Source organism: Sebastes fasciatus, chromosome 2 (genome assembly GCF_043250625.1).
Source record: "Sebastes fasciatus isolate fSebFas1 chromosome 2, fSebFas1.pri, whole genome shotgun sequence".
In the NCBI taxonomy this organism is placed as follows: Eukaryota; Metazoa; Chordata; class Actinopteri; order Perciformes; family Sebastidae; genus Sebastes; species Sebastes fasciatus.
The window spans coordinates 40,774,032-40,799,471 of record NC_133796.1 but is presented as its reverse complement, the minus strand read 5'-3'; the positions used below and the strand labels follow the sequence as shown (position 1 = coordinate 40,799,471).

Sequence of the window (25,440 nt, the reverse complement as noted above, 5' to 3'; positions counted from 1 at the left end):
ACACACACACACACACTGTGCAGTGTTTACAGAGACAGAGACTGGAATGCACCCCCCCTGGGGTGATGAAACTGAACAACATCAAGTAAAGCACGACTAAATGATCTCTCGGAACTGTGACGTGACGCTAGAATATTTGTCAGGTATAACACAAACACAAACACGCACACGCCATATGTGCTATGAATCATTGACACATGGTTTACTTCCTCGCACTAAAAATACTCCTCGGAATGTTCCGGGCACAATACTGCTGGCAAACAGTCGTCAGGCGAGACACGCACTCATAAATGGCAGATGGACAACAGAGAGAGACACGCGCTGCAGACACAGACATGTTTCCTATTGAGCAGCGTACAGATGCTGCTGGCTGAACTGTTGGAGCAGAGGAACAGAGACGGAGTCGTGGTTCTGTTTTTATGTGAGAGGAACTGACGGAGGCTCCACTCTTTAAACGTTATGGTGAAGTGCTATTGTTAACTGGAAGGAAGTTCAGTCTGTCCTGTGATTATTGCATATTAAACAGCACCTAGGTCAATGTGGATGTGATTACAGACCTTTGATATGTTTTATAGACTCTTCCCTGTGGCCTTTAGATGGGCTGTGGATAGTTCTTGGTATATGTGGGATTATCCAGACTAGGGATGTCACGAGAATCGATAATTCGGTACCAAGTCGATGCCCAAATTCTAAAAAGGTGACGGTACCGAAGGTACCGTACGATGCCTGTAATGGTCATTAGTAGGGATGTGAAAAGGGTAGGGTTAATAAACTTGTGACAACACCGGTGTTACCGATTACACCGGACAATTACTGTCAGGTAGCGGTGTGTCTGGCCTCTACGGTAGTGATTTTGCTGCGGCGCTCCGCTGTGGGGGTCTACCTGGCACCGCTGCTCCGTGCACACCGGCTGTGACAGCTCCATCCGCCTCGCGGCGATTACCTCATTAACGTTATGGTTCCCTTATAGCATTGAGATTAAACGGGAAATATTGCCAAATAGGTGCGTTTGCTTTTCACTTCGACAACAAATCCTCTGCCATTTCTTGGTCTGTCAACTCTCTCGTCCCGTGTGTGAAATCTGACACCTGCTACTCTGAGCTGACGGACCAGATGCGTTCATGGTCAGTATGTGCCGTCCGTCGTTTGACTATCGATTGATAACATGCCGCTGATACACCAAAATGAACGAAACGGGTCAATTATTTTTATTTACTACTTCAAGGTAGCTTTACTTCTGGCGATTGCATTCACGCTTCAAAAATCATAAAGTGGTGTTCATTTGTGGAGATTATCTTGCTGAACAAAACGTGCAAGTATCATAAACGTGTGTTTGCCACGGAGCTGATTTTCTGCAATAATCCAAAACCCAATGGAACAATCCCGTTGGCTTTTTGTCGAGGGATCCAGGGCGATGTTAACTTCCTGGTTGGCCTACAAAAACATCCCTGGAGCTCTCTATACTTAGATTTACCCAACTGTTGATTAAATATGTATCTGACACATTGGAATAACAGCTGTAGCATACTACATCTAACATAGCTTATTTCTCACAAGCTACTTGATCCAAATACTGAAGTGAATGTTCTGATTCAAATCTGTTTAATTGATAAGCTTAAATTATCAATGTGATTTGAATGAAAGTTTAATTTGATGTTGTAATCCACTAGAGAGAAGATGTGTCACTCTGTTGGAGATGTTGGAACTACAGAAATACTCAGCCCACTCTGATTGTACGGCTTCTTCCCCCACAAACAGTCTTTGGCTCGCTGGCTAGTTGTTTAACTTTGGCCTGTCTACAAGTTACCAACAGAATTCATGTTGATCAGCAACAGCTGATATGACCTGGCGCCAGCGACGTTTGTGAGTTGGTTAGAGGGACTAAACAGTCGACAGTGTTTCAGTTTGTGGCCAGCTCTGATTGATATTTGCGCTGCACCCAAAAATCCTTTTCCTCTGTCACAAAGAGTAACCAGATAAAACAACAAGATAAAGACAACAAGATAAATATAAAAAATAATACAATTTAGAGCAGTTGGGTACATATCTAAGACAACAGATAGAATGAACACAAATTCAGCTACAAATTCAGGATTTGTCGGACCTTTGCATTTAACTTGCTAATGATCTTTTTTTTTTGTTCTGATTTTTTATGGGGTTTATACAGTGAAAGTGAGTCCGATTACATACATACATACTGTATGTACATGCATACACACATGCAAACATAAACACATATATACATACATACATGCACATACATACAGTACATACATATCAAATCAAATCAAATCAATTTATTTTTGTATAGCGTCAAATCACAACAGAAGTTATCTCAAGACGCTTTATATATAGAGCAGGTCTATGACCGTACACCATAGTTTAGAGACCCAACAGGATCCACCAAGCGCACTGTGGCCAGGAAAAACTCCCCGATTACTGGGAAGAAACCTGGAGCAGAACCGGGCGCAGGGCGGGCGGCCATCTGCCGAGACCGGCTGGGGGGATAGATAGAGAGAGAGAGAGAGAGAGAGAGAGAGAGAGAGAGAGAGAAGCAGCCACAATAGCAGTCTAGCAGCTGTAATAGCTAATACAAGTAGGACTGATAACACAAAACCAATAGTGGTGGATGGAAAGAGTGATAATACAACTATCGGAAAGCCAGCACTGTCCAGCATCTCTCCTCAGTACGTCCATGTGTATTGGTGTGGGACGTCCCTGCGATCGATGCCCGTGCGTTGGTTCCTGCATATATGCACATACATACAGTATAAACACCTACTGTACATACATACCAGGGCTGTCCCCGATCAAAGAAACTCTCAGTCGAGTCGACCAACATATACTTCATCCTGTCGCTCAATTGATCAGTTAGTTCGATACGTCTGTAAAACTGAGTTCTTCACCAAAGAATCACACAAAATCACCACTCCAATTCTTGTGTTTACAATAGTTGAGCTCACAAATCTCCTGGAGACAGGTCATCCAGCATGAAGAAAAACACAAAGAGAAGAAGTAGTCGACCAAAGAAGTCCTAGTCGACCAAGACCAAAACCACCAATTATGGATTAATCAAAGATCTTCTTCTTCACTGCCTTTTGCTGGCATGAAACTGGTGGCCGAAATGTGTATTGCGTTACCCGCATGCATGTGTGCTCGTGTGTGTGCGTGCTTGTGTGTGTCCATGACAACAACAAAAATAGGGATCCACTCATAAAAGCATTGCTCAGTTGCGCTATTAGAGGTTAATAAAAACTCCACAGGAGACCTTTAACCACTAATACTGCCTCTAGCAATAATATTTACATCTTGCATGTAACAGCACCGTGTGGTTGATATCCAGTTTTCCATAAAAGGCCAATATTGACCTTATATATCAACCTAGTCTCAACTCCTAACAGGGTTTGATAGATTTGCCTGAAGAAGTATTCTGCTGAACAGATGTGTCGCACTGGACAATAGCAACGGATTGATAGACTGATACATGCAGCTATGTGCTGTGAGCAGTTGTGGCCAGCTAGCTGCATTATATCACATCAACATGTGTCAGATTGCAAATTATGTAAAGGACCATTTCCAGCCACGATTTTCAAAAAAACAATTTACATTGCCATTTTTTTAACTTAATAAAAGCAATCATATTCCAATATGATTATGTGATTTAATGTGAACCTAAGGCTAGGCCAGCAGCTGCACGAACACAACCTCAGTAGATGAAAATGCAGTACAATCATGATTTTGGATAAGCTGTCTCAGTCGGTGACAGGATAGCTGGCAGTGAGCGATGCCACCGCTGCTGTGACTGATTTTATATGACTTGATTTGATTGAGCACAAAACAAACAGCGGAGAAGTTATTATGGGAGAAGAGCCATCAAAATGGAATTGATATGTCTGTTTGTGTCTTTGTCTGCTTCGCCCTTCTCTTTTTACTGAGTCATTTGAAGACAGAGAGGAGCAACTTTCAATAGTTGTTTTAATGAAATATGTCAGCAGAGTCTGGTGTTGTGGCTGGAATCTATCTTTCAGTTCGGAGGCGTAATGGAGAAAACATGACTTATAAATCATTGCAGAGGAGCAATGGCTGTGTCAGCCTGGAGATTACCTCTCGCTGCTGCAAAGTTCAAGTAGCAAATAGAAAATGAAGTGGTTAGACTTTATGATAAATGTTCTGTGCGCCTCTTTGTTTTACACCTTCCTCTCTCTTTCTGTTTCCTCCTCAGGTATGACTATACCAGAAGAAGACACGGAGGCAGGTCAGACCGGAAAATACTGCTTAGTGGCCATCGGAAGACTGCAGGTGTGTGTGTGGTGGCACAGTCAACTGACTGAAGGAGTGTGGAAACTATCATATCTGAGTGTGTGTATGTGTGCTTTACCTGAAAGACTAAGGGAGGTTTAGTGGATCAGTTCAGAGAAGCAGGTAGAGCTAATTAGTTGTATTTTTTAATTTCTTCCCCATATCTCTTTGCCATCCCTCTTGCTTTGTACATCACAACCGTGTCTCACCTGACTTCATTTGAGAAAAAGACAAGTCTTTTGAGGGGGGCACCCTGGTGGCCTAGGGTTATAAGTAGGGATGCACCGATACCACTTTTTTTCAGACCAAGTACAAGTACTTACATTTGGGTACTCGCCAATACCGAGTACCGATACGAGTACTTCTCTGTGCCAGAAGACCCTCGTTAACAGCCAGCTGGAGGGTGTGAGCGACGCACGGCAGGCTGGGGAGTCCCGCATACGAGGCGGTGCGCCGCTACCGGCTCTAGGTCGGCTTGGAAAGGCTCGGCGCGAAGGTGGCTCGCGGCCGCAGCTTTACAGCGCTCCCCGCCCGGACCTCGTCGCACCGTGGACAAAGGGCTGGCTGTGCCCTCTCTCCCCGCCGGAGAGGGACGGCCCCCTGCTCCCGGTGCGACTGTCGACCAGGGCGGACTGTTTTCGGTGCGTCTTGCCGCCAAATCGGAGCTCGGCCCACGTAAATGGCGCCAGGGGTCTGTGGCGATGTCGGCAACCTACCCGACCCGTCTTGAAACACGGACCTAACGCACGCGCAAGTCAGAGGGTGCAAGCAAAACCCCGTGGCGCAATGAAAGTGAGGGCCGGTGCGCGCCGGCTGAGGTGGGATCCCGGCCCAGCGGGGTCGGGCGCACCACTGTAAAGTGGTATCGGTGCCGTTGTATCGGAGCCGTTTTGCGAGTACGAGTACATGAGCACAGTATCGGACCCTATACCGGTATCGGTACATCCCTAGTTATAAGGCACCAGCAGAGAACCGCAACACCCCCAGTTTGAGTCCAGATGGGGACTTACAGTATGTCATTCCCCGTTTCTCTCCCTCTCCTCATTCCCTGTCATGTCAGCTATATAATAAAGGCATACATTTATCAAAAATACTAACGGAAAATCAAATCAAATGTAGTTCCTTTACAATAGTTCCTGGTGCCAAAAAATGTCCATGCTGGAGGGATAGTACTCTCAGATTGGTCAAACACTGACCTGAGCCTGCTTCAACTTGTGTACAGCTCCAGTTACAAAATATCAACAAACAAACAAATAACACAACGACCAACCGTCACATCCTACTTGTTACATCTTACAAGTGCTGAACAACTACAATGAAGGAGAAATGAATACACTTATGGAACGTTCATGTACACGGAATCAATCATAACCAACACGTTGTTGCATTACGTTGTCGTGTCACTTTGTCGCGCGTCACGTTGTCGCGTCACGTTGTCGCGTCACGTTTTTGCGTCAAGTTGGCTAATGTTGGCTAACGCTAGCTAATGCTTGGTAACGCTAGCTAATGTTGGCTAAGGCTAGCTAATGTTGGCTACGGCTAGCTAATGTTGGCTAAGGCTAGCTAATGTTGGGTAACACTAGCTGGCTGATGTCAGGGCAAAGTCACAATATCATCTGGCAAACAAACACATAGCTAACGTTAGCTAGCGTTAGCCAGCTGTCACATCACTAATATGTCAAACTAATACATGCTGGTCAAGTCTCCTCTGACAAAATCATTAATTGTAACACCAACACTGAAAGCCAAGGCATTGATTCCTCATGACAGCTTTAGCTAGCAAGTTAGCTACTTACCAACTTAGCTAATGTCAAATAGCAACACACCGGTTGCCTGGTTGGTCTTCACTTAAACATCGTGGATGAAACCTTGAATCCAGTCGCTGTATCCTTTTGGATTCTTTTGGGGATCTTTGTAGACTTATCTGCCCACATTTGATCGTCTCAACACTTAGCTGGGGTGCACAAGTTAAATGTTTGAACCACCTTGACAAAGCTAGCTGTCCTCTCTATACATCCATGTAGCTATCTGACTACTTTCCCTGTTGGCGTTCACCCTGTGCATGACGTAAACCATACTCTCATGTGATCGGCTGAAAAGAAGGGAGACATCTGATTGTCTACAGATGAATCCCTGTTGAATAAAAAAAGTTTTGTAAATGCAGGTTCAACATATTGTATAGAAATGTAACAACATCTAAATATGTTTTTGATGAAACTTGCCAATACTTTTAAATATACATATTCATGGATTTTTATTACATGTATTTAAAAAAATAAATGTTTGTGTGTGCATCAGAAATATATTTGTGAACCTTATTTTTTTATATGTGGAATTTCTTTTTACATTTATATACAACGATAACTGTTTTTGTGTGCGTTGAAAAGTATTTTTGTGGAGAGAGTCATCTATATATAAATCACAAAATACATGTGAATCCTTCTGTGTGCATTCGTGAATATTGAGACTGGTATGACTCCATAGTTACAGTCTTGGATTGAGCGTGGCTCCTTGTGATACATCAATGGTCAACAGTAACTTATTGTGTAAAACACTGGTGTAGTTGTATTTCCCGTCCCTATGTCTAATTGATGAATCTTAACTGTGTCTATGTCGTCCCCCAGGTGACCAGCTCTCCGGTCTCTATGGATATGAACGGCCTGTCTGTGCCCACAGAGTTCCTGTCGCGTCACAACTCGGATGGTGTCATCACTTTCGTCGACCCGCGCTGCATCAACGTCATCGGATATCAGCCTCAGGTTGGCTAAGATGATTAACGGGATTTTATACTGATAATGTCATGAAAATTCATAATGGAGACAGGAGTGTTATCTGTTTACTTGCTTCAAGGAGAATTGAGCAACGTAGTCATATCCACTGTAAGTTTAGTTACATTGACCTTTCATGTGCTTTTAATTAGTTTTTCCTTATGAAAGTTCTATATCTTAAATGTATTGGACTTTTGACATTTCAACTTTGGATTGCTGCTATGACTAGTGATACTCAACACCTCCTCCACAATTATTCCACATTAAAGAAAGACTAAGAAGTTATTCATTTCCCTTTCTGGTAGGCTTTTAATGTCTCACATTAGTATGGATGAGTAGCGTTTCATTGGCAGTGATTGAAAGACTGACAAAGTAGAATCAATTGGACTGAATTTTGATTGAAAATCTTAACAAGCTGAGAGCACCAGAGTGCTAAGACATGACATGACTGTGTTGTATTGATGGAATTACTGCTGTACAAATATGCATATTGTTGAATTTACCTCGTGAGCTATCGGGGTTCGGGTAATCCCACTCCTTCAGAATAGCTCTTACCCGGCCTTTTATTAGCAGCCAACCATTATTGTCTGCCATTATTTCCATACAGGATTTTATTTTAGTATTTACAGTTTGTAATTCAGACTAGTTTCAAAATATATTGTTGCTTAGACAAAAATATTTAATCGCGGTTAATCACATGATAGTCCATGATTAATCACAAATGAATCACACATTTTTTATTTGTTCAAAATGTACCTTCAAAGGAGATTTGTTAAGTATTTAATACTCTTATCAACGTAGGAGTGGGCAAATATCCTGCTTTATGCAAATGTACTTTATGTATATATTTATTATTGGAAATCAATTAACAACACAAAACAATGAGAAATATTGCCCAGAAAGGTATTACATTTAGCATAAAACACATGCTGATATCATAACATGGCAAACTGCAGCCCAACAGGCAACAACAGCTGTCAGTGTGTCAGTGTGCTGACTTGACTATGACTTGCCCCAAACTGCATGTGATTATCATAAAGTGGGCATGTCTGTAAAGGGGAGACTCGTGGGTACCCATAGAACCCATTTACATTCACATATCTGGAGGTCAGAGGTCAAGGGACCCCTTTGAAAATGGCCATGCCAGTTTTTCCTCGTCAAAATTTAGCGCAAGTTTGGAGCATTATTTAACCTCCTTCCAATGGATTCTTTAGTTTTTTTAGTTTCAAATGATGCCAGTATCTTCACTCTAGCTTTAAAACCTGCTACAACCTAAAAATTCGCAAGTTGCACTAATGCGTTAAAGAAGTTACTGGTGTTAATGCATTATTATCGCGTTAACTTTGACAGCCCTAATAAATTAAAAAAAATATATATATATCAATATATTAGGGATGTGAGGAGCGGCTCGTCACTTTAAGGAGAAAAGCTGGCCCACCTTAAGAGGCGGAGCCGGAGTTGCAGGATACAGGAAGTCCGCTCCGGTCTCTGGCTCGCTTGAGCGGAGTGGAGGAGTTGTATTTTCGTAGCATTTATTCACCGACAAATAAACTGTATACACACTGCTACACCTACGTTCACAACTAGAACGCCACCAACAACCTCACACTCACCACCAACACACACACACACTCTGTTGGAAACTCACTAAAGTTACGCAGACTACGTGTGCGGTGGCGAGCACGAAGCCTCCGGCAATGCTAGAGCTGCTAACGTAGCACAAATACACACACTGTCTGTTGGACACTCGCTAAAGTTACGCCGGGCAGACACACAGCTGACAACCTGCTAAACTAAACTAAATGTGCGGTGGAGACTTTTACTGGGAAAGTGGCTACATGTCCGCGACACTACGCTAAGTTAACGCTCCCGGACGGGTGAACATATATATATATATATATATATATATACACATATATATATAAGAGTGGCTGGTTCTCCAACGTGACCACCTGCCAGGTTTCAAAAGTTTCATACATGAATTACAAACACTTTGACCTCTGACCTTAAAATAATTCACTCAGGCTCTGTTGCAATACCCGAGTCACGATACCTTCTCACGTGAGCTCCTCATGTTCTGCATCAAGAACATTCCATTACTCAGCAGTACTTTGCCTGATCAGTTCTGTTACTGTGTTTGACAGTGGAGATAAGCAGACCAGGATGAGAAACAATTGTTGCCTGCACTGGTATGTGAAACACATTCCTGTGGCCAGTCAGCCGGGGCTGTTGTTGACTGCTTCTCCCTTTACTCAACAAGAAACCACTTTGAGAACATCACTGAGTCAGAGTTACATTATCATTCAGAACAAATCCATGCTGTTTGGAGGAGATACTTCAAATGTACTTGTTATTGTATTCCAACAGACCCTTCTTTGTCTTTTACTGCAACACATTTATCTTCCTTTTCAAATGAAATAACTACCACTTTCTCACCTCAACTAACTTCCATTTCATATCTTGATGAATGATTCATTTAGTTTCAGAATAAGAGGAAAATATAGAAATGCTGAGTTGGAATCATGTCAGTTAATGTACCACAAAATGAGATCTAATGCAGCATCACCTGCTAGTTGTACCCCTGGTTTAGAAGTTATTTAGCGTGTACTCTAAATGTACCAGCCTTTGCTCTACTAACATTGTACTTTCAGAATGAAGAACTGTTGTCGAATTCCAGTTTATTTAATTGAAGAAAACAAATGGGTTGGACATTGCATTCCTACTATACAATGCAATGCGGTTTATTTAATGAGGATAAATTCCCATTAACTGACTGTTATCCTGTCCTGTAGGACCTGCTGGGGAAAGATATCCTGGAGTTCTGCCATCCTGAGGACCAGAGTCACCTGAGAGAAAGTTTCCAACAGGTAGGACGGGACCTAAAGGTTTCTTTTTTGACAGCAGAGAGATTATGGGGTTTCAAGTTGAGAAATGGGAAGAAGAGAAAAATTGACAAAGTCAAAGTCATTTATTTACTACACAAATGATCTACAATATCTGTTAAATTCAGCAAAACTTAATTTTTATAGCACTTTTGAAAAACCAGGGTGAAAAGGTGCTTCACAAAAAGACACATTTGAATAAAAAGGTTTTATTTCTCAGTGGGGTCCTTTCCATAATGTTGTCGGACACTTAGAATAACAATCTGAGCCTGTCAGTGGCTAAAACATGCACTTTTAGTGGACGTAAACTGACGGTGCCAGGTTGCCCCAAGTGATTGCATTACAGCTTGTTTAGCGGTTGTCGGTTACAGCGTTCTCCCTCAATACTGGACCAGTTTCAAAAAGTGTTGTCCCCATTAGTCACCTAGACACAAAAACATGGGAAAATGGGGTCCAGGTTGAAAAATACTGTACCGAAGTTACCCTTTAATATTGTCAGCAGGCTAAATTTAACTAATGAGCCACACAGATTAAAGTGTCTGGCCACACTTTGGACTCCCCTAGTTTAAGAGAATAATCAAGCAATCAGCCCGTTCCAAATTGGCCCCACTCTAGTTCAATCAAATCTGGATCCAGTATCAAATCCCTTATTGAATCTAATTGGGTAAAGCTTTTAACAACGAACTGAACGCTGTTCAGACTCAGACTCCAACACAAACTACACGGAAACACCAAAACCTCTTGGTTGTATCTAGTGAAGCCCGTCTGTTAAACAGTGTTGGCCGCGGTCGGAGGACGCGGGGGAGACCGTAGCTTTGGTCTCCAGGGCCGGAGTCTCTGCTGTACTCTGCTCCTCTGTCTGCCTTCACTCATACAGCGCGCTCGTTCTCGCTCTTTCGCTTCACTCTCACGTGCATGTGCGCACACTCCACACTGCAGAAGAGTTAGTTTAGCTCTGAGAATATCTAGTGAATGTACAGTGGACGTTTGTGCAGAAATAACTGCTGCAGCTCCTCCAGACCAACAGAGGTTTCCCGTGTCTTGTGAAGTGACGGGGCTCCGCAGAGAGAAACGTTATCGTCTCCGACTACAAGGTAGGAAAAGCCAACTCTAGGATCAGCATTGATTCATGGAGAGACCTTCGTCTGGTCAGCTAACATTACTGCCAAGCAGCTGAAATATAGAGTGATATTGTGGTTTTAGCTGACGTGTGTCTCCTCACTGTTTTGAGCGATGCTTGTTCAGTTGTCGCTGTTACAAGCAATTTCTGATTCTTACAAACAGTCCCTTTAATGCACATACTGGATGTCAGAACTCTTAGGTTGATGAGCACAAATTATTGAATAACTCCTGAAATTGAGAAGACTCAGCACACTGTTGGTTCCTGTTGAACTATAAAAACACAGCCCACCTGTGATCATACAGTATTACAGAGTGGTGCTTCTTGAAATTCTCAAATGATCTTTGGCACAAACAATGGTTCATAGAGAGCACATTAACCGGACAACAAGCAAGCTTCATTTTGGGAATCTGGGTATTTTTATCAACTTGGAACTGGATCCAAAATATACAGGAATGGGTCCTAAAACCCGGAAATGAGTTAGCATTTTAGCACTTCCTGTTCTCTCGTCTGGAAGTCAATGTTTGTTTTTTTAATGGGGTTTTTAGTTAGATGTCTGAAATAAGGTCTGTGGTTAACACAAGCTGAAGAGATATTAACGTTTTGTTATGGTACGTGTTTTAAAAAAGGCAGTTACTAACAAGTGGCACTTAATGAGACTACAAGACTTCATCATGCCGACTCGTCCTCCTTTACAGCCCCATTGTGTAGACCGCGGTGCTTTTTACTTGTTGCGATTGCATTGGCACTTCAAAAATCATAAAAGTGGTGTTCCATTTGTGAAGATTATCTTACGGAACCAAACATGTTAGTATCATAAACGTGTGTTTGCCACAGAGCTGATTTTATCCAATAATCCAAACCCCAAAGGAACAATCCAGTTGGCTTTTTGTCGAGGGAACCAGGGCGATGCTAACTTCCTCATCAGGAAGTTGGACTACAAAAATACGTCATCCCTGCAGCAGTCAGAACACACAGAACTGGACAATAGAACCAAAGGGGATAAGAGTGGCTCTTGGATATCCATATTAACAGAAACATTGCCAAGAACTCTCTTTTTAGTAAGTGGGAGTCACAAAACAGTGCACCCAGAGCATGAAACTCTTGCTGAGAAGCTTTGGATAACGCTTAAGTAAAATCTCTCACTTCAAATTTTCCTTCTCACTGTATGTTATGATGTGAGAGTGGAGGCGTAGAACTGGATCCATCCTTGAAAAGAGGAGTCGGGACTTAAACTCCTTGTCTATCTCAGCAGCTTGACTGTACATTTCACCAACATCAGGAATGTTTTCTTTCCCTGCTCAAGTGAACGTACACACACACACAATCTACACACTTTTGTTATTCAAGCATATTCCACAAGAGGCTTGTCTCTGAGCAGACACGCTAGCATTATGCAGTTTGGTTTGACTGACAGGAGAGCTGGCAGGCTGAATGATTGGGTTCACTGTTTGCTTATGTCAGCAAGTATTCAGCCTTCTCAATCACAGATAGAGTTGATTTTGACCATAAGTGGGTCAACTGCAATTATCTTACATGTCCCATAACATTGTGTAATATGTACAACAATATGTTTATTAGGTGATTCAATGATAAAGTATATAGTTCATTTGATTTATCTGGTTCATTTGATCTGGTTATCTGGTAAGCCGGGTACACAATACGGGAGAATCAAGTTGATTTTGAAGAATGGTCAGCAAAGCCCTGATTTGTTGATGGTTCTAAAGATGATCTTTCCAGATAGTCCTGTGGTGTGACGTATGTTAAGAGAGTTTTTAACATCCCACGATCGGCTCGGAAGTCCATCCTGGCCGCTCCAATTTCAAATCGTAAATATTAAACATGTTCAATATTTACGATGGGATATCCTTTTGTGTGTGTGTGGGGAACCCAGAGGACAGCCGATGACGCAGTCACGTGGGAAAGAACGACAGCCAATTGAGAACCAAGCTGACAGAAGGAGGAAGAACAACCACCGCCGTCATGGCGGCTGCAGCTAATGCATGAGCTGATTCAACAAGCGTAGCCTAAAGTAGCAGTAAGATGGAGCTCAGAAATGGAGGACCAACTTGTTGATTTGTGGCAACAACACAAGTGTTTATTTAACGTGTCTCCATGACTTCATCCGTCCATCTTTCTTTTTTCTTTGTGAATTTTAAAGGGTCTCTATGTAAGAATCAGAAATGTCTTGTTAACAGCGACACCTGTGGCCGTTAAGTCAACGAAAGTCAGCGTCCTGTTGCTCGCGCTTGTGCTCGCTCTACATTGACATGAACGAGCATCACTCAAAACAGTGAGGAGACACACGTCAGCTAAAAGCACAATATCACTCTATATTTCAGCTGCTTGGCAGTAATGTTAACTGACCAGACGAAGGTCTCTCCATGAATCAATGCTGATCCTAGTGTTGGCTTTTCCTGCCTCAGCCTCCCGACCGCGGCCGGAGGGAACAGGGGAGACACCGGAGTTTTGGTCGGAGACGATAACGTTTCTCTCTGCAGAATCCCGTCACTTCACAAGACACGGGAAACCTCTGTTGGTCTGGAGGAGCTGCAGCAGTTATTTCTGCACAAACGTCCACTGTACATTCACTAGATATTCTCAGAGCTAAACTAACTCTTCTGCAGTGTGTAGTGTGCGCGCATGCACGTGAGAGTGGAGCGAAAGCGCGAGAACGAGCGCGATGTGTGAGTGAAGGCAGGCAGAGGAGCAGAATACAGCAGAGACTCCGGTCCTGGAGACCAAAGCGTCCCGTGTCTTCTGGCCACGGCCGGGGGGCCGGAGCAGGAAGAGTTAACCCTGTTTAACAGACAGGCTTCACTAGATAGAACTTTGTGGTTTTGGTGCTTCGGTGTAGTCTGTGTTGGAGTCTTGTCTGAACAGCGTAGACACACGGGAGCGCGCATGGGACACCGACCCGCAATGATTTATACGTGTAAGAAGTTACAAACAGTCCCTTTAAGTATAAAGTTGTGCAAAAACTGACATCACTAATTCTTCCTGCACGTCATCCGCCATGTTTGTTTACACTAAAGTCACGTTTGATCACGAGAGATTTTGTGAGATTTCCGTTTTGTTTTTTTTTTGAGTCGGGTGTGGTGTGCTGTTTGGCCAAATTGTTGCTCTCCACACAGTATAGGAACAACACTGTTAAATTGAACAGAACATGTCGTTATGTGTGGACTCTCACATTTTCAACATCTGTGAAGATTTGAAAATCTTTTAGTGTGGGCTGGCCTTTTTGTAGCCATAGAGACCCCAGTATCTCCCCTATTTATCAGCAAAACAGCATCTTTCTAACTGTATTGTTCATAGCTGAACTTAACCAGAGGAGCCCCCCCACCCTCCCTCCCGTCTGTTCTGTGATCTCTTCCCTCTGCGTGGATTGAAAATTTCTCCATATCTGTGATCAGCTGCTGAGCAGTTTATGTCAGTCATTTTAGATCATGTCACATTGGTAGAAGTTCAGCGCTTTCATTACTCAGAGTGACAGTCAGCAGAGTGATTGGCTCAGAGGATGTGAAGTTCAGCCACAGCAGAATCCGCTGCTATATGACAGCTCAACTCCAAACTTCTAAACCAAAGTTATTACACTTTATAAGATCCTCTCTCCACCCAGATGAAAGTGGCTTTTGTAGACAAGTGTAAAAGTAAAATGGAATAAAATGGGTTCCCCCTCTGTTCTTGGATCAGGGAAGAATGGTTTAATGCAGACTTGATCCCATCATGCTTCCCTCTCAGGTGATAAGACTGGAAATAGTCAACTACAAATCTGAAGAACATTGTACTGGTATGTAAGATACTTAAAGCACAGTAGTTTCACTGCTACTCTTTTCACCTCCACGCCCAGATGGATGATTAAGATGTATTGAAAACAGTAATGTTGATGGCTGGTTTGTTTTCCTCCCTCTGCAGGTGGTGAAGTTGAAGGGCCAGGTTCTGTCTGTGATGTATCGCTTCCGAATGAAGAACAGGGAGTGGATGCTGATCCGAACCAGCAGCTTCACCTTCCAGAACCCATACTCTGATGAGATAGAGTACATCATCTGCACCAACACCAACGTCAAGTAGGTTCCTCATACCCCCCCCCACCCACACACACACACCATTTCATATTAACCTAAAGAGGAGGGTGGTGGGTGGGAGGAGAAAAGGGAGTTGATAAAAAAGTCAGATTTTAAAAAGAAAACATTTCATTCATATTTTAACATTCTCCTAAAAGGATGTTAGAATTGAACATCTGTCAAAGATAGGACAGAGTAGTAAAGACACAAATACAACCCCAGGCATTTATAAAGGATTTGTTTCATTATTTTTTTTTTATTCTACCATTATTACTGAAAGCACAATGACCAGATTGATTAACTCTCACACACACACAGTATATTGATATCAGCAATCGAAAGGACCATAGTGGTGCAGATAAGGTAACATTATTCCTAAGAAAGGACCATCATTTTTGTTAAACTTGCTCAAGCCCACAGAGCTTAGAAGGCTTTGCTCTGATCATTGTATAAATTTATGATTTTACAATGTAAATAAATATGAACTAAAGACTATTTGAGAAACGATAATTGGGTTTGTTAAAAATCGTGCATTACAATAAGTTGGAAAACATAGGCAGCTCAGGGGCCTCATGTATAAAAGACTGCGCAGCTTTCACACTGGAAGATGGCGTACTCACAAAATTGGAAAAGTACGTACGCACAGAAATGTTCACATGTATAAAACCGTGCGTACGCCTGTTCCTGCGCACCTTTCCTTTATACATCCCAATTGACGTGAAATTGAGCGCAGCTGCACGTGCCACTTGGTCCGCCTTGTCTCCTCCCATTAATAACTATGCAAATGACTATAAACACGCGCCATGCTGTCACTTATTGTCCAAATAACAACGGCAAATCACGCTGGAAAAGGAACAAAAAAGAAGAATTTCACAGAGTGTGAAATTGAAATGTTTGTTACTGAGGTGGAAGCTAGAAAACATATTTATTTGATGGTCTTTCATCAGGAACCAGTAACAAACGCAACGTCTCCACAGCAGCTGACCGTGCGCTCCCGAAGGCTCCCGAAGGCTTCCGAAGGCGCACGGTCAGCTGCGCCCCGTGCCTCGACTGCTGAGGGGCGCCGGTCTGGCCGCGTCCTCACTAAATATATACTATACGCTGTGCTGGAGTCACAGAGAGAGATTGTCAATATATATATATATGCAACGAATTAAAAAGAATGAATGACGTTCTTGGTGGGATAAGTCATATATTAAAAGACCTTGTTGAAAAATAAATGTTTGTCTCAACTCACCTCGTTGCTTTACATTCTGTGTATCTCATCTAAACGGCGCCGTATAGCTGCTGCATTTGGCTCATTGTTAGGTGTGCCAGGGTCCGGTTCATCCATCTGTAGCTCCAGGGGACACAGGCTCACCACGGTGGTTTGCCACATTGTGCAGCATGCGATTTTGTTTTTGGCACGGTGGTTAAGACATGTCATCTCTGGGAAATTAGTTTAAATGTGTTTTTGTTGTGCCTTTCTGATGTTAAACATTATGCGCAAACTAGTTAAGAAATATGTGGGTTTTTTTTTTATCCAACATCATAAATAAAGCTCAGTAAGTTGAGTGGAAAAATTATTTTTACACATTTGGCGAGTTTCAGCACTTTGTAGTTTGACGCTGCCAAATGACAGAGTTTGTAGGACGGCCCGCACATTCTCACGACTGGTCTAGAGTTTGCGGCACGGTACGCACATTCTCACGCCACGTTGATTTTTATACATCCCGGTGTGAGCGTGAAACACAGCGTACGCAACATTTTAGTACGTGCGCACCGTTTATACATGAGGCCCCAGGTAACTAATGTTATGTTCACACTACGAGCGGCAAAAGCAACTGAACGGCCAAGCGTGACAGCTACAATACGACGATACGATACGATACGATACGATACGATACGATACAATACGACGATACAATACGATACGATATGATACGATACGATACGATATGATACAATACACTTTATTGTCCCTCTTTGGGAAATTTGTCTTGGACTCAAGTGCTGCACACCATCAGCTGCCTCCAAATTAGCATCAATAAATCAAAACATTGAAACAAACAACAATTCACATGTACACATAGAAATACATACAATGTAAACCACAAACAACATATATTGCGCATTACCCATATTGCACAAGATCTGCATAAAAACAGCCTAAATAAGAGATAAAGATAAGAATACATGACACTATCGCACAACCATACAGCCTCAGGAAACATTATTTAAAATGTTGATCGAGGTGGGCACAAACGAGTTTCTAAAACAGTTCAGTTACACTGTCGCTGAGTCGCCATTGAAATGTTGCTCAAGCGCTTGTTGATAGACTTATGCCGTTTAATAGCACTGGGAACTGGCTAACGGCAAGAATGAGTTTTTCTTCCATTCTTTAGACGGAACGGAACAGGAATTGTGGGGAGAGAGAAGGGGACGAGAAATGGTGAAACAAAAACAATATGATTCCATCGGGGGACGTTTTACCGTATCATTGGAACGCTGAAAAAAGTTGAGGCCAGCTCAACTTTGATTTGTAATGCTATGTTCACACTACGAGCAACAAAAGCAACTAAACAGCCAAGCGTGGTCAGCTACATTGTTGCCAAGTCACCGTTGAAGTGTTGCTTAAGCGCTCATTGACGCGGTTACGTCATTGAATAGCACTGAGAACTGGCTAACAGCATTTTTGGCTGGACCGCAGAGGGCCAGCCCTACAAATGGAAAAGTCTGTCAATGACTGAGTGATGAAGTTACAGGACTGGTCAGCCGACTGTTGGAGTTTCCTCATTGGCTGTTGCTCTTTCAAAATGAAAAGGCGGAGAACAGTTCTGTGTTTATGTTTTCTGGGGAGCGTGTCAGCGGTTCAATGTATCATTACATAGAGCTGTTGTTGTGCATGTGCTATTGTTTATGTTCGTTTAAGTTACGTTACGTTGTGCTTCGTATTGTGTTACCGTGCATTCATACCAAGCTCAAACTAAATTTTCGCCCCGCTTTCCTCCAGAAATAGCCACTGTAACCACTTTGTACATGTTGAGGAAGTCCCAGATATGTCAGAAAACCAAACGCTGTTGTGTCTGGGTTCATAACGTCACCTGGCGGCGAGCTGTATTTACATACTGTATCTGTATCTATCAGCCACACGTCGCTACTGCGGTATGAACCCAAAATAAACAGACTGTGCTGGGATTTAATTGCAATAAACAGATCAAATTGATGCCGAAATACCGACATTAACGACATTAATCAACGATGTTGATTTGTAAATAGACCGAATTCGTGCTTTATCAGGTCTGTTCGCAACACAACAAGCAAACAACTTTTAAAATCCTTGTTTTCTGAACGGAGTTCGGATCGATCAATGCCAGGCTGTGCTAACATTGTAGGTATTCCATCAATACTCAACATAACGTCATCTAGGCATAAATACGGCAGCGACGTCGTTGTAAACGGATCAAAAGTATGCCGAAATAACTACACAATGATGCTGATTAGTAAAAAGTCTGAATACATGCTTTGTCAGGTCTGTCCGCAAGACGACAAGCAAACAACTTTTTAAATGCTTGTTTTCTGAATGGAGTTTGGATCGATCAGTGCCAGGCTATGCTAACATTGTAGCTGCTCCATTAACACTCCATCTAGGAATAAATACAGCAGCAACAACATCAGTGATGACATAAACCTTCGCAAAGTATGTGTATATTGTTACACAGCACTTATATGATGAATGCTTTTGACCGAGTCTTGTTTTAGATGGAACGGAACAAGGAGAAACAAAAACATATGATTGGTTGACCGCGTCATTGGAGCGCTGAAAAAGCTTGAGACCATCCCAACTTTGATTTGTAGCGCGTCACACAGCGACAAGTGTCGGGGCGTCCTTTTGTAGCTTCATGTCGCCGGCCTCCATTGAAAATGACTTGTAGCCTGCTGCTGTGTCGCTCGTGGTGTGAACACAGCATTACTGAACTAAATAGAATCAGTCAAGATGTATTAAACGCAACATGTGTACAAGTGAACAATGTCGAGACAGGCATTCGACCAGTGTTTTTGTTCACCATGCCACGGTCATATAACGCCTGCAGCAGCATGTCAATAGCCACTAATGCCTTGGATCTGCAGGGACAGGAAGCAGGAAGGTTAGAAGGAAGGCTGCCGTCTACATTATAAAGAGAATTTGCAATTCCACTAGCATGAAATGCATAGTACCAGGTGTGACTATCAGGAAAAATATTGATGCCATGCAGACCTTTTGAAAAGAGGCCGTGTCTGTCCCCAGACTGTTCAAGGCAACAGGGATAACTGGCAGGGAAATCTACCAACTTCTGTTGATTTCCATGTTGTTCACAAGCTGTTCAGTGAAAGGTGTGGAGACTCAGTCCCAGTGAGCTCAGCTGCTCTGCTCCGCTGAGCTGCTTCTCGTTGGTCCTCCGTGAGTCTTGTACCCTGTTGGATGTTGGAGCTCAGCTCTGAAATACAAGTAGAAACACAACTTCACACTGGACACATGTCTGAATAATATGGAACAAGTTTCTCAGCTTTTTAATTAATTATTAATGTTTATTTTAACTGTTTAACCGATAGCGTTAATTGGTCAAAATGCTGAATGTCGGTTAAACGGTTAAACGGTTAATTATTAAAATCCCTAATCACAGGTCATTTCAGAGAGAGAGCGTTCCTATTGGCTGTTCATTCAACAAAGGCAGCTGTCAATCACTCTCGAACTCCGATCAAACGGTCAAACTAGGCAGCGTTGATCAAATATGAATCAATATTCTGTTACGTTAATGCCTATTTCTCTCCTCAGATGTTCTCAGAAACATCTTGTAGTGTACTGTTTAGCTGTAAAATGAGAAAGTGTGCTCCGGCTGGTGGGCGGTGCTTGGTATTTCCTCAACTGATCTCAATATGGCTGCTGTGTGTGTGTGTGTTTGTTTATGCGTGGTACAGGCATGAATCACTGCCAACAGCTCCCTTAGACTGAGTATTAGCAGAATATGTGTTGGTTTTGTGAAGTCACCGTAAAAAAAAGGATGTTGTTCATCAAAATGATTGTAGACAGCAGTTCCAGTTCCTCACAGCATGATGAATACCTGTGTGTCCTCTGGTTACCATCGTGTAGAAAGTGAGATTTCCATGTCCTCTTTGATCATAAAGCAGGTCTAGGTGCTATATAAATACTATGAAAGTATCAAAACGCTCAATCCACAGAGAAATGCACACAGCCTGTATTCAGAAAAACTGTGCCTTTAAACGAGCCCTCAGGACCTCCGTTAAGGTTGTGATGTCACAACTATACAGTCACTGGTAGACGTGCCGCTAGTTGACACACCCAGTGAGTCTCTGGCTGCAGTGACGCCTTGAAGACGGGGACGGCGCAGATGCGGAAGACCGGAAAACGCTGACCAATCAGAGCAGACTGGGCTTTTTCAGGAGGGGGGTCTTAAAGAGACAGGCGCTAAAATTAAGCGTTTCAGACAGAGAGTGAATACAGGTATACTCAGACAGACAGGATGAGAAAAATAATGTTTTTTGAACATTAAAGCATGTAAACATGTTCTAGTAGAAACCCCAAATACAAGTATGAACCTGGAAATGAGCATGATATGGGACCTTTAAAGTAAAAACTGAACAAGAGTTTCTGTCAGTGTATTGCAAGCCCGGCAGCCAGCAAGGCCTGACATGACTCTCCGCCAGGCCAAGCATCGGGGAATTCTGTATTTTTAAGATGCGTGTGTGTGTGTGTGTGTGTGTGTGTGTGTGATGGATGACAGTCAGATGTGTCTCTGATGCAGTTAAAGCTTAATTCATACTCATAATCCATGAGTTCAGTAGATACAGAACTCAGCAACAATATCAGGTAATAAATAATGATAGACATACAGTATATTGGTGATGAGGTATGAACTTGTCGCAGGAATTATGAATTGATTAGGAATTCCATTATCATTTAATTGTTGTCAAAGATGGTGCGTATTAGTTATTATAATTCGACTCATAGCCTATGAGAGTTATGTGTTTTCTGGACATTGTCTACAAGATATACTCTATATACAGATTTTGTTTATGAAGTTGTGATAAGTTCTTTTAAATCAGTATTCTCAGCTTAATAACCAAATAGTTTCCTTTATGAATATGGCTCACAATTAACAATATAATTAGCAAATTGTGTCACATTTTGTGTAATACAAACAATTATAATATCTTGATATGTATTTCCGTAAATTGCCCTACTGACATTTTTCAGGTCCTCCATCTGGTCTTTCCACTAAGCAATGTGGTCATCTATCTCCAGTGCTGTGCTCATTTTGATTGTTGTATTCATTTTAAATTGAAATGAGTTCACCACAGGCCACCAGGCAGCGTGCTACTCCCTGCTCTGAAAATAGTATCAGTTGTTTGGTTCCTGCTGCTCTGACAGCATCTTCATTTGAGTTATTCCCCTGTTGCTGGCACAATTGTCACTTTAACTGCCTATCAGTGGAGTCAGAGGAAATTGCTAGCCTGTTAAATATCTTCTTCCTTCTTGCCTTTGTCAGAAATGGTATGTTTTGTGTTGCCAAGTGGACGTCAAGCCAGTGTGATCAGCAACATGGCAAGTAGCTAGCTGTTGATTCGGAGAGTTGGAATCAGAGGTAAATGGTGCTGCTGATGTGTTGAGAGCTTCTTCCATTTTATCTCTGTGCAGCAGCTGATCACAGGACATCTACAGCCGCCACTGGCAAGCTGCTTGTGCCATTTCTGACCACAGAGTAAGCCTTTTCAGAAGCTCCTCTCCCCTTCACTGCTTTCTGTCAAATCACATCTATTTACATGTTGGAATAATTGAGAATACACAGGACACGAGTGGACACGTACATACAAACTTCGGGAGCAATTTGGGGTTAAGCGCCTTCCGCTCTGAGCCACAGCCGCCCGACGTCAACACTTTCTATGACGCCCATGTATTATAATGTATTATAAACATACTTATAATGTGTTATAATCTGCATATAGCACTGTATTATTATAGTTATAAGCACTCATACATATGAATAACGCCTTACAACAATTATCATATGCATAACACATTATAAAGCATTTTATGAGTACTTATAAGGTCAAGTATCATAATACTTCATAACTGCTGCCCACTCACTGACATTGTTTTTGTGCAAGGATCATAGTGTATTATAATTCCCATAGTTGTAATACATTATAACTACTGTTATAGTGCATTATAATGTGATTACTCTAGGTGGTCATTGGGTGAAGTAAAGAAATCCCTGACATATAGGCAGATATAATACTCATATAAAAATCACTCTAAAGACACCACTTCTACTTTACCTGTAGCTTTATATAACGGGTCATTATTTGAGTCAATTTAGTGTTTAGAGTGAGTTTTGGGGGCAAACATTACATAAATGTAAATGTCCATCATTCAGTTGTGTCAAATTGGAGTACCTTACCAATATTCAGTTTATTGTCTTTCATTGTGACCTGTTATATACAACATTAAATTAGATAGATGAGAAGGTTAATGTTGTAGGAGACAGGGTTGGTGTGTGGGTGTGCTGCAGGAAAGGAGGGCAGAGCCCCTTGATGTGAAATGATTCTAAGTTCACCATCATTCATAAAGCCATGTTTGTATATATCATCATTAATTTCTGCTATCTACTTCTGGCATGTAGACCAAAATCATATATCAACAAGAATGATAGAAAAGCACAGAGAGAGGAAACGTTCTTTCATTACTTTTTTTGAACTAAACAAATAGCCCACTTTGTGCTTTTCGGTGAATCTCAAATTGAAAAGTCTGCAGTAAAAGCTCTTCAACTCCTCATATAGACCATTTTGAAGTGAAGTGATCCAAAGCTATTACAGCAGCAGGGTATCTCATTCCTGAAACATTTCATATAAATGGGACTTCCAACCTATTGCGTTTAAAACAGCCCTTCTATGCAAGGTTTTTAAAACCACACACAGAGACTCCGCTGCCATTCAGTATGTTGTGTGGGCAATGGAAAGGAAGACATTTTAATTAGACCAAGCAAATAAAGTAATTTAAGAGCAGGCTCTAGTAATTCAAAAAATAAAAAATGTTTTTACCACATTTCAGAATATTTGACCTTGATTTGATGACAAAATAATATGAAGCTGAATCTGTGTTTACTTGATTGTAGAATCGTGTTGAAATGGAAATATAGCCACTATTCAAATGTTTGATCAATGCCATTCAGGCTCAGGTAAAACGTGTTTGATGTCTATAGTTCAGAGATTCTACCTATTTGAATACAGATCACCCCTATATTTGCCGATACTGATTATCTAGTATTCATACCTTAATTCTCAGGTTTTGTGTGTGCCGCCATTCTGTGTACCGCTAACAAATGGAGCGTGAGATTGACAGGTGGATCAATACAGCCTTGGCAGTAATGCAGTAGGGGTGGGGGAAAAATTTATTCATCTATATATTGCGATTTTCTTTACAATTTTGAAATAGATTTTTAATGCCAGAATCAATATATTTGCTTCATTTGAGTCTATGTGGAGGCAGAAGGAAGTTACGGCTTTTATTGTTGTAGTCTGAGAACCTGATGTCATATCCGTTACGTATCCGTCAACCAAAACAAACCGCAGCGAGCCGAAACGAGAAAGTAGAAAACGGCGCAGGGTCGGCGTGGATACGACCTGCACCCTCACATTTTAAATCCAACATGATCCAGTAAAGTATGGAAACACTTTGGGTTTCACACATTGCCAGGAGAAGCAGAGCTAGACATCACGGCTGAAGCTGCATGCTAACTCTGTCACGGACAGGAAACGTTATCGTATCGCGGTAACATTGCAGTTGAGCCAACCGTCGCTCTCATCTCCGTGGTCAAATGGGCCGACGCTACAACTGTAGAGCACCCATATACTGACATTTATGTTCTCTGCATTCAAACGGCCCCGATGGAGCTGACCATGGATGGATAAAGAGAACGACGCTGACGAGGATAGCTAGCTGAAATATACATGTGTGACTATGTTCGGTTTTCAAAATAAGGTGTATATAGATATTTTCCAAAGTGAAAGTCTCTAGAAGTGTATGATTCAACTTTTTCCCATGGTGTTGTGTTTAAAAAGTAAACAAAAATCACTATATATTGTAATATCCAATCACAATACATATTGAATCTGCACCCAAGTATCATGACTGATCGAATGGGGAGAAAGGTATGTTGTCGCATCCCTATAATGCCGGCATTGAACCAGACAACTGTGGTAAAGAGGGAGCTGAGCATGAAAGCATAGACCAGCCTTTCACCTTTCAAGCCACATCTATGGTCATGAGCTTTGGGTGGTGAGATCATGGATACAAGTGGCAGAAATGAGACAACACTTTGTACAACTCAGTTCATTTGAAGCATACCACTGCCTTTAGGGACAGGGTGAGGAGCTCAGACATCCAGAGGGAGATCAGAGTAGCTCCACATGGACAGGAACCAGTCAAGTTGGTCAGGGTATCAGATTAGTATTGCCTCCCTTGTGGAGGTATTCCAGGCATGCCCAGGGAGGAACATACTGGAAGGTTTACATATTCCATCTGGTACAGGAGGAACAGGAGGACGTGGCTGACAGATAGATCTGATGTAATCGTGGAGCACATTGTAATGTGCAGCTACTAACCATCTACAGCCTAAGCCCCTGGTCACAAATGGTCCTAGCAGGTTTTGTCATTTGGTTTATATGGAGGTCCAATACTAGCTAACAATTTAGCTACATTTATATCTAGAGGGGCGGTACGGTGGTGCAGCGGTTAGCACTGTCGCTTCACAGCAAGAGGGTTCTGGGTTTGAACCCAGGGCACTTCTGTCAAGTTCTGTGTGGAGTTTGCATGTTCTTTACATGCCAGCATGGGTTTTCTCCGGGTCCTCCGGCTTCCTGTGGGCTTCCTCCCACAGTCCACAGTCCTCTAAAGGCCCTGACTCACCAAGCCGACTGTCGGTCGTCAGACAGTTTGGGGGCAGCATGTTGAAACGGCGGCAGAGCCCATCGGTGAGAGAAATCACTCTGATCGGCTATTTAGCTTAAACGAATCAGTGCACGAGAAGAGAAACAGAAGTGAGGAAAGCAAGCCAACGAGTAAAGTCAAGAGGAAAAACACAAAAGGCTCTTCTCATGTTTCATCGTCATCTCATCTGATCATTCCAACACACAGATATTTTCACAACAACTTCAACATCTAGAATGAAGCTAAGTGATGAGTGAGTGGTGTGAAAATGGTCGGCAAACGCCGCTTTGTTTCATGTACGTATCATAACAACGGCTTGTATATCCGCCAGGGATGCACC

General features: G+C 42.3%; 1 protein-coding gene across 4 annotated transcripts in view; it reads left to right on the top strand.

Annotated features, from left to right (window-relative positions):
* Positions 1–25,440, top strand: part of arnt2 (aryl-hydrocarbon receptor nuclear translocator 2) — a 105,352-nt gene that overhangs the window by 55,468 nt on the left and 24,444 nt on the right. For all 4 annotated transcript variants that reach the window (XM_074624647.1, XM_074624662.1, XM_074624638.1 and 1 more), the window contains 4 exons: positions 4,223–4,299; positions 6,924–7,058; positions 9,860–9,934; positions 14,985–15,136. In XM_074624647.1, the coding sequence (XP_074480748.1) occupies positions 4,223–4,299; positions 6,924–7,058; positions 9,860–9,934; positions 14,985–15,136 (439 nt within the window). The remainder of the gene's footprint in view (positions 1–4,222; positions 4,300–6,923; positions 7,059–9,859; positions 9,935–14,984; positions 15,137–25,440) is intronic.